This window comes from Lodderomyces elongisporus, chromosome 1 (assembly GCF_030384665.1).
Source record: "Lodderomyces elongisporus chromosome 1, complete sequence".
Lineage (NCBI taxonomy): Eukaryota > Fungi > Ascomycota > Pichiomycetes > Serinales > Debaryomycetaceae > Lodderomyces > Lodderomyces elongisporus.
Genome location: NC_083673.1, coordinates 1,905,149 through 1,920,725, shown reverse-complemented (window position 1 = coordinate 1,920,725; position 15,577 = coordinate 1,905,149). Strand labels below are relative to the sequence as shown.

Genomic DNA, 15,577 nt, shown 5'->3' with positions numbered 1-15,577 from the left:
GTAAGTTGTCGTTTATAAAGTAGACATCATATCGTATCATCTGATCTGTAAAATTAAACGAGAAACAGAAACGCGTGAGACTGGGGAGAGCAGACAAGAAGAGAGAAAAAAAAAAAAGAAAGAAAAAAAAAAAAGTAACAAAAAGAAAAAAACGAAAATTTCACATGCATTGCGGCACACACTATAATAGATTGTATAAATAAATATATCGAGTGGTATGGTCTAGCCTTTATTTTCATGTCCATGTCCATATCTATGTCCTTTTCTACATTTATGGTCAAATATCTTTTTCAAAAGACTTTATATACCATATATCATATTGATATATACCATGTCAGATTTTTGTATTCTCATTTACTCTTCTTCAGCTTCTTCTAACCAATTTATAAATTTAACAGCAAGTGTTCTAACCGAGGACTCTTCTCCTTTGTTCCACCATTGCAAAATATTCTCTTCTTCAACAACATCAATATCGTACAAAGTTTTTAAAACACAGAATAAAACAACTTGATTAAATGAGGAGTCCATTTGTGATATATCACTTTCAAGAATTTGCAAAAGATCAACTTCTTCTTCTGGACTAAACACTTGACGCTTAAACATTTTACCCCAATGCGTAAAAAGTTTAACTGTAGCTTCTTGGGGCTTCAATGTGTCTGTTGTTACAAATTCATTTACCTTTTTCAAAATTGCTTCACTAGTAACAGACCTGACGTCATGGTATGTAACATTCATTGACATTCTCAATGTATTTAGTTCCAACAATGCTGTATCAATATCATGGTTATTCTCGATTGCTCGTGAAACTGTGGCAAGACCCTCGACATCGAACTGTTCATCATCATACTCTGACATCATTGAGTTGGCAGAATATCTCCTTCGAGATGGACGTCTTTTTTTCTTGTCGCTTACTGAGGCTATCGAATCATCGGAGATATTTGACAACAGGTAAAATGAAGGTTTTTCAAGACTAGAGTCTGTATTATCATAATCTTCATAATCTTCATCTTCTTCATCATCAACATCATCATCATCACCTTCTTCTTCCTCTTCCTCTTCATCATCATCATCATCATCATTGTTGATGTTGTTACCATTGATATTGCGACTTTTATTCTCATTTTGCCTATTTCCAGAAAAGTATAGCCCACTACCAACTTTAGCATTATAGTTGATCACTGTAGATGGTGGTAAATGTGCTTCTTTTTGTAATACGGCACCGGATGCCACGACACATCCCTCAAGGATACAGTCATCTTCAACAGTTACACCATCCAACACGTATGAGTTACGAATGGTAACATTGTTTCCAATCTGACAATCTCTTCCAATTACGGATTGTGCAACAAATGTACCTTCGCCAATCTTGGAATTTCTTCCAATGGCAGTCGAAGAGCCAATCTTACATGACTGCGCAAGAATGACTTTTTCTTCCTTGTATACATTGTTGAACTCATACGAGTATGTCGTGTCGTCGGCCAAATTACAATCTGGCAGTATTGGATAAGTCCATCTACCAAGCACATCTTGTGAGACTGCTTTATAAGTCTCCCAACTCTCGACTCTTGCAGAATAATCTGAGCTCTCTTCGCTAAGATATGCATAAATGGTTTTTCTTAACAAGTCCGAAGTCAAAACACCTTTCAAAAAATCACTTCTCAAATATTGGTAATCAAAATTTTCTTGAAAGATTTGTGGCACATGTGGTGTACAAATATCCAAATGACAATCAATCAAGTCATTACGGATGGCAAAGTCGTCGCCTTCCAAGAGTTCAGGATCAATATCCAAACTGCTCTTACCATTAGGAATCTCTTGATAAAACACACATCTATTGGTTGCTTTATCAAGAACAAATGTACCTGGGTCAATTTTGGATCTGGTACGGTGCACGGGAGATGCCTTGTTCAAAATCATGGTTACCATGTGATTTTTGTCCAGTTGTGATTTTTGTTTATGGAAACTCAAAGCTTTTTTAAAATCAATATTGGTAACAACGTCTCCAGAGACCAAGAGGAAGTCTCCAGTAATGAGACCACGATTGTCGATATCTCTCATTGCATCACCAACAGATCTTGATTCCAATGACATCACCAAGGTAATCTGGATCGGAGAGTTTGGTCGGCTCCATTTGGAGTGCTCGATGTAGTGTTGGATTTTCTCATGGTGTGATGAACAGACTAGGATAACATCGCTCAACTCGGCATTTGCCAAAAACTCCAAAGTGTATTCAATCAATGGGACATTAACCAAGGGGAGAAGACATCGAGGCGTAGTTGCTGATAATGGCATGAACCTTGTCTCAAAAGAGTCCGTCAAGACAACTGCTTGAAGCTTCTCATCGGATGCATCCTTCTTTTGCTGTGTCTTTTTCACTTTCGGTGCCATCGGTCAGAAAAAAAGCGAGTGGGTTTTGCAATCAAGTCAATGGAAGAATAAGTGGTTTGCGAGATCGAGATGGAGATCGAGATGGAGATCGAGATGGAGATGAAGATGAAGATGAATCACACATTTATTTGCAATCAAATACCAGAGTCAAGTGCGAGAGAGAGTGTGTGTGTGTGTGTGAGAAAAAAAAATTTAAGTCAAAATTCGGATGTCGCATAATAAATTCTATATACAAATGGGTTAAATTAATAAAAAAAAAGTTAAAAACACCCGTTGGGGAAACTGTCATTGCGGCTCAACTACAACAACTACAGCATCAACAGCATCAGCATCAGCATCATCATCATCATCATCATCATCATTATCGTTATGAAAAGAACCACTTCATCTACTTTTTAAGCTCTTCCAATATGGCTGATGGGGCATTTTGTAACTTCTCCGCCTTTTCATTAAATGCCTTGGCGTCTTTTTCATTTTCCAAACGCTTCAATTCAGCTTCTCTTTCATTGACAATTTGTCTCCATTCTGGGAGTGGCTTTGGTTTTTTCTTGTTGATCTCTTCTTCTCTCATTGCCAAAAGAATAGTTCCTAACAATAAGATGATGGTGATACCTTGGGCATACATTCTTGCTTGCACAGCCTTTTGTGCGGTGGTCATGATTTTGTCTCTATTGACAAGAACCCATGAACCGTACAAGGAAGCGGCCCAAGCACTAATGATGATTTGATACTTGTGGTTGTTCAATTGTGTAAAAATCTTGTCAGACAAAGATAATTTGTTGTATTCACGGTATTCCTTAAGCACTTGTTCTTGTTGGTAATCGGACTGGTGCATCATTTGGTCAAACTCCCATGAACCTTGGTCTGCCCAAAATGCCGCAATAGAGATGGTTGGCATGGCCAAGATGGCAGCCTTGATGGAACCGGTGAATGTAGCAAACCTCGCTGGTTTCCTGTACTTCAAGTATGAAAAGATACCAGCTGAAACAACAGCTCCGTATACCAAACCTTTTGCACCTTCGGAAATGACGTGTTGTAAGTGTGCATCCTTCTCTTCTTTTGTTAAAAGCTTCATTGTGAAATGGCTATTGTTTGTGATCTGTTAGAAAATGTAATATCCTAATTAGATAAAAACCTTGATAATTTGGATAGGAGGAAAAGGAAAGTGTGAAAAGGAAAAGTAAGCTAAAAAAAAACAGGGAAGATTAAAAAGAAAAAGAAGAAGAAGAAGAAGAAGAAGAAGAAGAAGAAGAAAAAGTTATGAAATAGGGAAAAGAGTTGGTGAATATGTATTGCTCTTTTTTTTTTCTTTTCCAATAAAAAATGATAGATGGAAATGCCCCTACAAATAAGATTAAGAAAGTAAAAAAAAAAAATTATAAAAATTATAAAAATTACAATCATGTATATCCATACACTGGTTTACATGACACATTAAAAATGCGGAATCACGTATGCTAAAGCCAATTGTTTCCACCAATGGGTCAAATCGGAGTGGACATAAAATATTCATGCAGGTAGATGGAAAAAGAGTGGAAGAGAGAGTGTGTGCGAGGGAGTGTGTGAGGGAGAGCGCGACAGAACGGCACAAGCTATATTATGCGTGTGTAATGTGTGTGCATATGTGTGCAGTACCGAACTACAAACAGGGAAAGTTCGGGGGGAGCTACCGATCCAATCCCTATAGCAAGCTGAAATAAGAAGCACCAAAAACCACCTCTTTTCCCCCCCCCCAACCCACCCCACGACAAACAATCTGTTGGAAAAGGAGAGATAATCGGGTTGGCGTAAAATCCGGCTATCTCTGAATCTAGGTGTATTTGTATGCTTATGTTGTGGTTGTTTAAAATTTTGTATAATGTATTTAGTATTTTGTATTGTAAAGAGCAAGACTGGATGGAAGAAGATATATATATATATAGTACACGTATTGCGCACTCTTTGAAGATTATTTTCCAAAAAGGATTGAATACTATAAATAATCTTTATGAGTCAAGAGATACTAATGAATCACCAAGCTTCTCACAACCATGCTATGGGTGACATGGGCCACGATATGCCTGGAATGCCAGGAATGGGGGGCGAGAGGTGCGCAATGAATATGATATTTACATGGGACTGGCACAATACCTGTGTTGTGTTTGAATGGTGGCACATCAAAACATATGCTGGCTTCATTGCCTCCTTTTTCACTATTGTGGCACTCGGAGTAGGATATGAGTACATCAAGGCTCTTTTCGGCAATTGGGAGAGATCGAGTATTGCCTCTGGGGTATCTACGTCACAACAGAAGCGCTTCAAATTGTATAGAGGTATCATCTACGGAGTGCAAGTTTTTTACTCCTTTTGGTTGATGTTGGTGTTTATGACCTATAATGGATGGCTCATGATTGCAGTAGCTATGGGAGCTGGTATTGGAAACTACATTTGTGGAGGCACCGGTGGTTCTACCGATGCAATTTCAAGAAGCATGTCTTGTCATTGAAGAAGAAGAAAATAAATAAATAAAAAAAAATGAGAAATTTGTTTTTTTTGAAAGAATACTGGTGGAAGGTGAGCATGAGCCCTGGACGGCGATGTATCACCGTTTTTACTTACAAATATAGTATATATAATATCCATATAATTGATATATTTAGTATATATTGTACTTCCCTCTTCCTATTTGGCCAATCCAAATTTGTTTGGTCTTTATTTGCTCATGAGTAAGTGGTGTGGCGAAAGACGGAATAAACAATCAGCTGTTTTTTTTTATTATTTTTTGTTTTTGCGGCTGACTTTCAGTATATGTGTCTTCGCCATTTCCCCCCCCCCCCCCCCCCTAACCCTAACCCTCTTCGTGACGAATAAAAATACCTTTTCCCAATACATTTTATATGAATCTGTGAGCTCTGCAACATTATGCCCGTTTCGTAGTACAAAAGTCTGCAAACGCAAGGGAGAAAACCGGGTAGGAGAGTAACTTTTGTACAATGTAAAACACCTTTTTGTAAACATCGTGATGCTTATATATCTAGATTATGCCCCCCCCCCCCCCCCCCCCAAAGAAAGATGAGATCAAAAAATAAAAAAAAATGTAAAGAAACATAATATGAAAAAAAAAAATTAAGGAAGGAAGGAAATTTCCTAGAGAACGTTAAGTCTTAAGGTAGAAAATGATTGTCTAGTAGGAAAAAGTGAGACAACAGTCCAATTAGTATAAATTATAGGAATACCAATCTGCAGAGATTACTTGCTTCTAGTGTATCCATAGTGTTACTAATACGTGCACAACTGTTGTTAAGTCTTTTTTCACTCTTTTGCTTGTTTATTTGTTCGAGTGTTTGTTTGCTTTTTTTTTTGCTTTCTTTGTTTCTAGTATTTATTCTTCGAGAGAAAATTATGCCAAAATTTTGCAATTTCATTTGCATGTCAAGAAGAACTAACTTATTACATTCAAACTTACCCCCCCCCCCCCCCATTTTTCCTTCTTTATGTTTTGAGGTTCTAAAACTCTGCTGTACAATATATAGATATATGTATACAGACTATGTAACCATTTGGTAAATAAACAAACACAGCATGCGATAGTTACAATTTGTATACAATTTTTTACGTCCCATATATTGATCATCTGTCAAAAATTATATGACAAAAGGGAAAAACAACACATGGTCACGTGATTATATTACACGATAAATTTGCTATACTATAGTAGTATATAAAGGAATAGATGATGAGAATGAACTTTGAGCAAGGAGCCAAGCGCGCAAAAAAAAAAAAAGAAGGGCGAGAGAGAGTGAGAGAAAGAAACAACAGAGAATGATTGAAACACACATAGCAACATAGATGACAATAGCATTATACAGATTTAGTACCATTCAAAGTACAATTCTAAGTACAATTCTAAGTACACCATTTTTGGTACTAATTTCATATACCCTTGAGCAATTCGTTTTTATAAACAGATCCTTTTTAAGAACCAAGCCTCGTTCCTTTCCTTTAATTTTTTTTAGATTTTTCTTTTCTTCTTCCCACCTCTTCTTTTCATCTTGTCTTTCATTCCTTTTATTCTTTGCAGGTACTTTGACAGGATAAACAGAGAAACACTTTTTCGGCACAGTTGTATATATTATTTTATTTTTATTTTATAAAATTGTTATTATTTTTCTTAAACAGAAAGCCAACGGTCACTGTTCTCCATTCCCACCCTTTTTCTTCCCCAAATTCTAAATTCTAAATTCTAAATTCCAAATCCCACATACATTACACCAATACACATACACACGCAAACAAAGCTTCACACACATACATTTACAAATGAGCGACTTACCTCTTCTTGGCGGCACCCGCGAACGGCCACAGTCTTACATAGCCAACATTTCCAAAGCAACTAAGCTCACACTCAAGTCATCGCCAGTCAATTACTTATTGGTGTTTGTTCCACTAGGACTATTAGCAGGACATCTTGGATGGAATGCAAGTGCTAGGTTTTGGCTCAATTTCTTAGCCATCATTCCATTGGCTTCCATCTTGGCCTATGCCACTGAGGAGATTAGTGAGTTTGTGGGTCAGACCGCTGGTGGATTGTTGAATGCCACTTTTGGCAATGCAGTTGAGTTGATTGTCTCAATTATTGCATTGAAGGAAAACCAGGTTCGTATTGTTCAGGCATCAATGTTGGGCTCGATCTTGAGTAACTTGTTGCTAGTGCTTGGTTGCTGCTTTGTTGCTGGAGGTATCACTAGAGTACAGCAAACATTTAATCAGACTGTAGCCCAAACAATGTCGAGTTTGATGGCATTGGCCACTGCCTCATTATTGATTCCTGCTGCGTTCCATGCCTCCTTACCAAAACCTAAAAAAACTGGTGTATTCCCCGAGCCTGGCAGCACTGATAATTTGATCTTGGACTTGTCAAGAGGCGTCAGTGTGATTTTGTTGATTGTTTATTTGTTTTACTTGTTGTTTTCATTAAAGACACACAAGTCATTATTCGAGGCCACCAATGAGGCGGAAAATGTTTTGGACAATGGTCATGACCACAATGATTCTGGGGATGACATCATTACCGCAAGTGCGCACAAGGATGAAACCAATGAACACTTGACAGTTACCGAGGGATTAGCAGTGTTGTTGTTGACTACGATTTTGGTTTCTTTATCGGCAGATACATTGGTTGGATCAATCGATGAGATTGTGGAAAAGTCAGGGTTGTCAAAGACATTTATTGGTTTGATTGTTATCCCCATTGTTGGTAATGCAGCAGAACACGTTACTGCAATCATTGTTGCAATGAAGGATAAGATGGATTTGGCAATTGGTGTTGCAGTGGGATCATCGTTGCAAATTGCAATCTTTGTTACCCCATTCATGGTCCTTGTTGGGTGGGTTATTGATGTGCCAATGTCCCTTTACTTTTCTACATTTGAGACTGCGATACTTTTTGTTAGTGTTTTCATCACAAACTTGGTAATCTTGGATGGTGAGAGTAATTGGTTAGAAGGTGCGATGTTGTTGAGCACATACTTGATTGTTGCTTTGGCCTTTTTCTATTATCCCGACTCAGCGGGGTTGTAGAGGAAATTACGCTGTGATTTGAAATTTTCCTTAACTTTACTTTACTTTACTTTATTTAACTTTGTTTTATTTTGTTTCATATTATTTTCTTTTTTAGTTTGTATTGTTTTGCAACAGCATTTTATAAAGAACCAGATTTTTTTTTTTACCAAACTACAAGATGTAATAAGCAGAAAAAAAGGGTGGCTTACATAGGCATTGTATAATGGCATAGCAAATATGGCTCTCATACAAAGCTAGCAATTGAAGTTTTCTTTTACTGTTATTATCTAGAACTCTATTTTGTTATGAGGGATTTTATTTTCTTTTTTTCTTTTTTACCTTCTTTCTTTATCTTCACCATTTAGCTTTATAAATAGAATAAAAATTAGAAAAATAATACCTGGCACGAGAAGCAAAAAAGTTGAAAAGACAACGTCAAGGGATTGGTTCCATTCAACGCTTAAGTCGCGACGCGTAGTAATTAAAGCTGTAGCAGTGGTAGTAGTGGTAGCAGTAGTAGCAGTAGTAGTAGAGTCGTGCAAAATCTGTAGACCCAGAGGTAGTGGTCGTATTGTTGTCATTCGCGTAGAGGACACAGCGAAAATGTCTTACGCTATTATTTATTTTTATTTTTTTTCTTTTTCTTTTTTCAATTTTAAGATAGGCTTAATCCACCAAGCCAGCCCCCCCACCCTCATGCAAATAAAAGGGCAAGCCAGGCTGAGTGGTAGCGTCAAAATTCTATACGTTTCGAAACAAACAAAAAAATTATAGCAATGGTAGTAATGGTGATGATAATAATAGCAATAGTAGTAATGGTGATAATAATATTGTAAAAGAACAGAAAGGAAAAGAAAAAGTTTGCCATTTTGCGTAATTGTAGAATTTCAATTGTTGATCCTAGCGCTATTGACTTTTCCAGTTTAAGTCAAATAGTTGAACCGAGTACCCTTCTCCAAAAAAGAAAAGGAAACTAGTAATACCATGAGCTATAGTTTCAAAGTAATTGAAACCTAGAGTAGATTTTGAAAAAAAAATATGGGCATGTCTATCCTGAAAGAATATATTGCAAAGGATAAAGAACTTGCTTAGCTCGAAATTATCATCTAACTATTCACCGCTGCTCTTTATCTCTACCATCTTCTTCTTGTTTTTCTTTTTCCTTTTCTTTCCATCACCTCCACTTCCTTCCACAGTTCATCATATTGTCTTATCAGGAAGAGAAAACAAAAGCAAAGCAAAAGAAAAGGATAAGGATAAGGATTGATACAAGGATAGGACAAGGTCCAGACAACAACTTTACCATAACATAAAAAAACAATCACTCCAATGTCTAGAAAGAGTTTACGCGTTTCTATAATCAAGTTCAGCACATAGCTTATTACCCATTTAGTTAAATGGCCCTTTTTTTACTTATTCTGAAACCTCCTTTCGGGAATAAATAAATAAATAGATATTCTTCTTCTTCCTCTTCCTCCTCTTCTCTTTCTTTATTATTATTATTTTTTGTTTGTTCTTTCTCTATTGTTTTCCCCATCTCCAATTCCTTCCATTTTCACATTTACCCTTTTACCTTCAATTTATTTCTTTATTTATTTTCTCTGTTTCTTCACTCCTCCCTCCCCCCCCCCCCCCCCTTGCACACTGTTTCGCGATGAAGGAGTTACTGGCAGCTGAGAAACGCGAATTTCATTTTATTCTGCATGGCTCGCCCTTCTTTTTTTTTTTTTTTTTCTCTCTCTCTCTTTGTGTCAAACTCCAATTTATTTCCCAATTGGGAAACTGTACCTTAACGAGTAATTTTTTTTTTTTCATTCATTCATTCACTCATTCACTCATTTATTCATGCAATCCTTTCCTTTCCTTTCAGTCATTACCTATACCATATATACTATTGTTTCTTCTTTCCATAAATATCTCCAGACTGTGCACAACCACCGTTGAGGAAGTAGTCAAATAAAAGGACTTAGACTTAGACTTAGATTGAGATTAAGATAAGAGAAGATCTTTTCAATATATATATACATATATATATATATTACTTGTATTTTCATTTTCCATTTTCTATTGAGTTGACTAGTCCTTTCCAGTCACGAGTTCGACCATTGATTACAACAATATTGTATCAACAACTAAACTTTTCACCTCACTTACCCTTCCAGTTCCGTTAAACAATGTCAGATAAAGAAGCCTTGAAGATCTTTTCAAGACAACCGGTCTCGTTGGATATGATCAACTTTTTGGTTGCTACAACAAACTCCATAATCCAAGTAAGACAACCAGCATCACAAAAAACCAAGTGCTTTGGCTCTTCCTCAATCATTACAAAAAACCCCACAATATCACTCGCCAATTTCATCAAGACCCTCATAAACTATTCTAACGTGCAGACACCCACACTAATGGCAACCTTGGTATACCTCAACAAATTGAGAAACTACTTGCCAGCCAACGCCATTGGTATGGAAACTACTAGACACCGTATTTTCCTCTCAGCATTGATTGTTGCAGCAAAGAGTCTCAATGATAGCTCACCCTTGAACAAGCACTGGACAAAATATACAGACGGCTTATTATCCATCGAAGAAGTAAACCTCGCGGAAAGAGAGTTGATTAGCATACTAAACTGGGATATCAATATCAAAGAACACGAATTGATTATAACATTGCAACCATTCCTCAGCGGAATCAAGAAACACTTGGTCCAAAAGCAAGAATGGGAATCACTCCAAAGACTCAATTTTTATCGTCTTCAACAACAGCAGCAACAAAGTACATTATCAAGCTCACCATATCTCTCTCCACCAGTGCATCCAAACAGATCAAGAAAATTACATGTTTCACCCTCAGCCTCAGTTGCTCTGCTGTTGAACTCGTCACCCTCATATTACTCTCTCCACAATTCATCTACTTCTACATCTTCAAAATCAATGTCGTCAAACTCAATTAACCTGAATTTATCAATGAGCAATTCAGTGTCGACAAATTCAATCCAAAGTATAGAATACCAACACCAACAGTACAATGATGCACACTTACAAGTTAAAAAACCTTCTAGAATCCCCTTGTCGAGCAGATCGCTAAATAACTTGAACCAAGAACCATTACTACAAAACAAACAATACGTTGCTGCTCCACCAGTAATAAAGAAAAAAAGATCAATGATGAGTTTATTATCTTCATTATCGTGAAAATTTTGAACAGAACAAACAAAAGATAAAAATATGCCCAAACCTTGCTACATTTTATATTTCTAGCCATCTATTCAAAAAAAAAGAAGAAGAAGAAGAAGAAGAAAATGAACCATTTTTCTTTTTTTTTTTTTCTCTCTATTACATAATACCCCTATTATTTTAATTCTTCATTTCCACTGGTTTGCATTTATATAGGTAATTAACTGATTTAATTAATACACATTACAGTACAACAATATTTACTAATTCTTGTAACCTATTCTTAAAAACCACTTTTGGCATTGAACATTATGCAATCAAATTTCTAGCCCTAATGATCATGTCCGTGAGGATCCTCCTTTGGCGGTTCTGGATGCACTTCAATGATTGTATCAATTCTCAAGATAGAAACACATGCCTCCAATGCTGACTTCAATGACTTGATCTTGGAGATAGTGGGCTCCAAAACACCATGTGTGGCTTCATCAACAACTTTACCATTGATCAAATCCAATCCGTAATTCTTGTATTTTCTCTTCTTCTCATCTCCTGGTTTAGCCATCTGTGACATTGCATGATACGTTCTCAACTTTGACACGAGCTCTGACGCATCCTTAGCCGCATTCAGTGCCAATGTCTTTGGGATAATTAATAAGGCTGAGCCAAACTCCCAAATGGCCAATTGTTCTCTTGATCCAACGGTGGATGCAAAATTCTCCAAGTATATGTTCAACGCAGTTTCAACTGCTCCTCCTCCGGGTACGACATTCCCACTCTCTAATGTCCGTTTAACAACACTTAGCGAGTCATGGATTGATCTTTGCATCTCATCTAAGGAATAATCATTTGGACCACGCAAGATTATCGAACTTGAAGAATGTTGCTTTGTACCTTTGATCAAGATACATTCATCATCACTGATTCTTGTTTGTTCCACTTCTTCGGCATAACCCAAATTACTAGCATCAAATGTTTCATCACCCTCTAAATTGCTCAATGACGATACTAAAGTAGCTCCAGTGGCTCTAGCAATTCTCCTTAAATCTTCTTTTTTACAACGTCTAACTGCCATACATCCGTTTTCAACAAACTCCTTTAGCGACAAGTCATCGATACCTTTGGTGGTCAACACAACATTGGCTCCACTTGCCAAAATTTTGCGTATTCTCTCAATAATTATACCATACTCTCTTTTCCTAATCTCTTCAAGTTGATCTGGGTCTTCGATATTGATTTGCACACCCATCGCCATTCTTGCTTTTTGCAAATTGATGTCCAAACAAGCAATCTTGGCGCCCTTGACCAGCTTCACCATTGCCTGTGATGCAACCGTACAATTCAATGCATATCCATTGACCAACACCGATTCCAATGATGATTTACCATGTGCCTTTAATATATTAACCGCCTTGACAGGGTACTTCACCTCTCCTTTCCCATTTGTTGTCTTAACAGCAAGCATTGCATCAACAACCATCTTGCTGAAAAACTCAGAGTCAGATCCAATGATCTTTGAAGACATTGAAGTCTTGGCGATATTGACCAACGTCTCTTTACCCAATGTGTCGACACTTTGCGATAATGTTTGATTGATATATCTAATGGCTTCTTTTAACGCTAATCTGTACCCACTGATGATTGTAGTAGGGTGGATCTTGTTTCTCACCAATTCATGGGCTCTCTTCAACAACTCAGCAGCAATAAGTACAACACTAGTTGTACCATCTCCAACTTCACGGTCCTGCTGTTGAGCCAACTCAACCAAGATTTGGCCCGCTGGATGTTGAACATCCAAAAGAGATAAAATTGTTGCACCATCATTCGTCACGGTGACATCTCCAATGTCATCAACCAACATCTTATCCAAGCCAACAGGGCCGAGCGATGATTTTACAACATTGGCAACGGTTTGTGCGGCTAATACTGTTTGAGTACGAACATCATCACCACTAACTTTCTGGGCACCCAAGAACAAGGTGTCAGGACGTGCTGTTGTAAACATTGTATAATGAACGCTATATGTGTTGTATGGTGGTCAGAATAATTGTGTGTGTGTGTGTGAGTGAGTGTATTTATCTGAGTGAGGGGAGAAGAAAGTTTATGCAATTGTTTATGAGATGTTGGACAGAAGGTAAACGAATGCGTTTGTTCAGATGAAGAAGGGTGATGATTTCAAGGGTAGCGATTACCCTCAGTTTTTTTCTTTTTAATTTTTTTTTTTTAATTTTTTTCTAACTTTTTTTTCTCTCTCATTCTCTCTCTTTCTTTCTTCTTCCTTCCTTCTGCTCGGAATTTCTTCTATTTTGGAATATTAAGAGAATGGAGGGAAAGGGGAAATAGGCATAGAAAACAACACCTATAAATTGTATGCTTGGATGTGCTCGTGTAGTATAGAGTCTGAGAGTTGAGTTGGGGAGGGGGGAGGAAGAGAAATGAAGAAACAAAGAGCACTATAGAGAAAGCTACGGAATATGGAATCACTCAGATCCAAGTTTATGTTGATCTCTCACCGAGGAAAATTGGTTTCTAGAAGAGTTCTATCAGTCGCTATTGTTTATCTACATTTCTCAATATACCAATCTATTTACTTATTTCTCTATCTATTTGTCCATCCATCGGTGCAAAAGTATGATGTTGTATTATGAATTTGTAAGACATATATGGGCGTTTCAAATAGTATTCAAAGTAGACAAATACAAAGTAGTTGCGAAACATAGAAAGTATTTGGACAAAACCTCAATAGTGGACACTTGGTAGGAGTTTTGGAGATATGTATACAAGATCTTCAATTAACTTCCTGGATTCATCTAGCACTAAGGTTTTCAGATCCTTGACCTCATCAATGTGTTTTAGTCCGAAGATACGCTTTCATGTGCTATTCTTTTTTTTTCTTTCATTTTGCACTTTGCTTAGCTTTGCTTTACTTTATTTGTACTTTATAAATGATCTCTTCTTAATCAACATTTTTTTAAATATAAATTTATAGTACTCAGGACAAACCTTAAACACCCCAAACCAATTCATTTATCTTTCCTACAACTTAAACATTTATTACAAAAGCTTGAGATATTGAAAAGACGTAGTGAAAGCCGGCATTGAGAATAACATTAACAAATTACTTTACAACGCTTTTCTTCTTTTCTTCTAGTTCTCTTCTTCTAGTTCCCTTCTTCTTTTTCCTCTTCTTCTCTTTGGTTCATAAAAACAATTGCTTCTTTACTGCAGTTTACTTGGGTAACAGCTCTAAGTCGCTACCCAACTCTAGCTCACGGGACTAAACAAGATCACATGACTTTCCGAGTTTATCATTATGATAATAAGAGCGCGTATCGTTCTTTTTCCTTTCCCCATTCTCACGCATAGCTCGGACAACTATGCCAAAAACAAAAACACAACAATGGCTTATTCTTATTCTCTATTAAAGTATTCCAATTTTATACCACCAATTCCTTTTGCACCAATTATCTTCAATAAAACTTACAGTTTGAAAACAAAAAAAAAAAACATAAACATGTCTCTATTATATCGTGGAGCAATAACCAGTAGATTGCTCTTGGCCTCACCCTCGAGACAATTGACGAGACTCGTCTCAAATCCGTTGCCCCAATTGTCTATTGTCCCCAGATTAGGACTCACGCCCAAATCAAGAGAATATTCAACAGCCCCTATCGAAAATGCCGAATCGAAACCCAAGACTAAACGTACAACCACTAAAACTAATGCGAAACCAAAAGCAAGTGCTATAAAGACAAAAGCAAAGGAGAAAAAAGCGAACCCAATCACACAATTGAAACAGGCTATAGCCAAGGAGAAAACCAAATTACAAGAATTAAAAAAGCAGTTATTAACTAAAGAAAAAGAAGTTAATGCAGCTATTAAAGAACGTAAAGCTAATGCAAAGAAATCAGAATTGCAACAAAAATTGATAAAAAAGGCTATTAAAAATCCTAGGAAATGGAGTGTCAATAATTTCTATTCCAGATCCAACAACGTACTTGCGACGCTAGCACACAGCGAAGTCCAGAAGCTTTCGAAAGAAGAGTTTGCAAAATGGAATGAGGCAACTGATAAATTCAACGAGCAGTATTTATCACTCTTTACTTCAAAACCAGAACTGGGACCAATAAATGCGTTAAATAAGTATGTTGCCGAAAACTTTCATTCTATGGATACCACTTTGCCTGTAAGTGAAAGATTTGGTATCTTGGTGAAAGAATATGCTGGTCTCAGCCAAGATGAAAAACAAAAGTATAAGATTGATCCCGAGGAAAAGAAAAAAATCGACTCTTTGAGGAAAGAGTGGATCGAAAAGAGACTTAAAGAGTATGATGAAGCGATTCGTTTCAAAAAGGAATATAAATACGGAATTGACGAGTAACTTTAAAGAATAGACCTACTATCTTAGATACAATGTTGGATTTTTTTTTTTAATTTTTCTTTTTATTATTACAAAAATTTCCATTCTTCATATACAT

At 36.8% G+C, this 15,577-nt stretch overlaps 7 protein-coding genes across 7 annotated transcripts; 4 read left to right on the top strand and 3 right to left on the bottom strand. All coding sequences in view use genetic code 12, as the record gives it.

Moving 5' to 3' along the window:
* Positions 1-354: 354 nt before the first annotated feature.
* GCD6 (translation initiation factor eIF-2B epsilon subunit, GEF) lies at positions 355-2,388 on the bottom strand (the record flags this gene model as incomplete). Its single annotated transcript, XM_001528139.2, has 1 exon — positions 355-2,388. One exon carries the CDS (start codon positions 2,386-2,388, stop codon positions 355-357), a length of 2,034 nt encoding a protein of 677 aa, XP_001528189.2.
* Positions 2,389-2,776: 388 nt separating this feature from the next.
* Positions 2,777-3,463, bottom strand: RCF2_2 (Replication factor C, subunit RFC4; the record flags this gene model as incomplete). Its single annotated transcript, XM_001528138.2, has 1 exon — positions 2,777-3,463. One exon carries the CDS (start codon positions 3,461-3,463, stop codon positions 2,777-2,779), a length of 687 nt encoding a protein of 228 aa, XP_001528188.2.
* Positions 3,464-4,393: 930 nt separating this feature from the next.
* CTR2 (copper transpport protein) lies at positions 4,394-4,873 on the top strand (the record flags this gene model as incomplete). Its single annotated transcript, XM_001528137.2, has 1 exon — positions 4,394-4,873. The coding sequence occupies one exon, from the start codon at positions 4,394-4,396 to the stop codon at positions 4,871-4,873; it is 480 nt and encodes a 159-aa protein (XP_001528187.2).
* Positions 4,874-6,687: 1,814 nt separating this feature from the next.
* Positions 6,688-7,947, top strand: VCX1 (Vacuolar calcium ion transporter; the record flags this gene model as incomplete). Its single annotated transcript, XM_001528136.2, has 1 exon — positions 6,688-7,947. The coding sequence occupies one exon, from the start codon at positions 6,688-6,690 to the stop codon at positions 7,945-7,947; it is 1,260 nt and encodes a 419-aa protein (XP_001528186.2).
* A 2,156-nt stretch (positions 7,948-10,103) lies between these two features.
* PCL2 (PHO85 interacting cyclin) lies at positions 10,104-11,120 on the top strand (the record flags this gene model as incomplete). Its single annotated transcript, XM_001528135.2, has 1 exon — positions 10,104-11,120. One exon carries the CDS (start codon positions 10,104-10,106, stop codon positions 11,118-11,120), a length of 1,017 nt encoding a protein of 338 aa, XP_001528185.2.
* Positions 11,121-11,433: 313 nt separating this feature from the next.
* Positions 11,434-13,104, bottom strand: TCP1 (Alpha subunit of chaperonin-containing T-complex; the record flags this gene model as incomplete). Its single annotated transcript, XM_001528134.2, has 1 exon — positions 11,434-13,104. The coding sequence occupies one exon, from the start codon at positions 13,102-13,104 to the stop codon at positions 11,434-11,436; it is 1,671 nt and encodes a 556-aa protein (XP_001528184.2).
* Positions 13,105-14,613: 1,509 nt separating this feature from the next.
* PVL30_000676 (uncharacterized protein) lies at positions 14,614-15,480 on the top strand (the record flags this gene model as incomplete). Its single annotated transcript, XM_001528132.2, has 1 exon — positions 14,614-15,480. The coding sequence occupies one exon, from the start codon at positions 14,614-14,616 to the stop codon at positions 15,478-15,480; it is 867 nt and encodes a 288-aa protein (XP_001528182.2).
* Between the last annotated feature and the right edge of the window lie 97 nt (positions 15,481-15,577).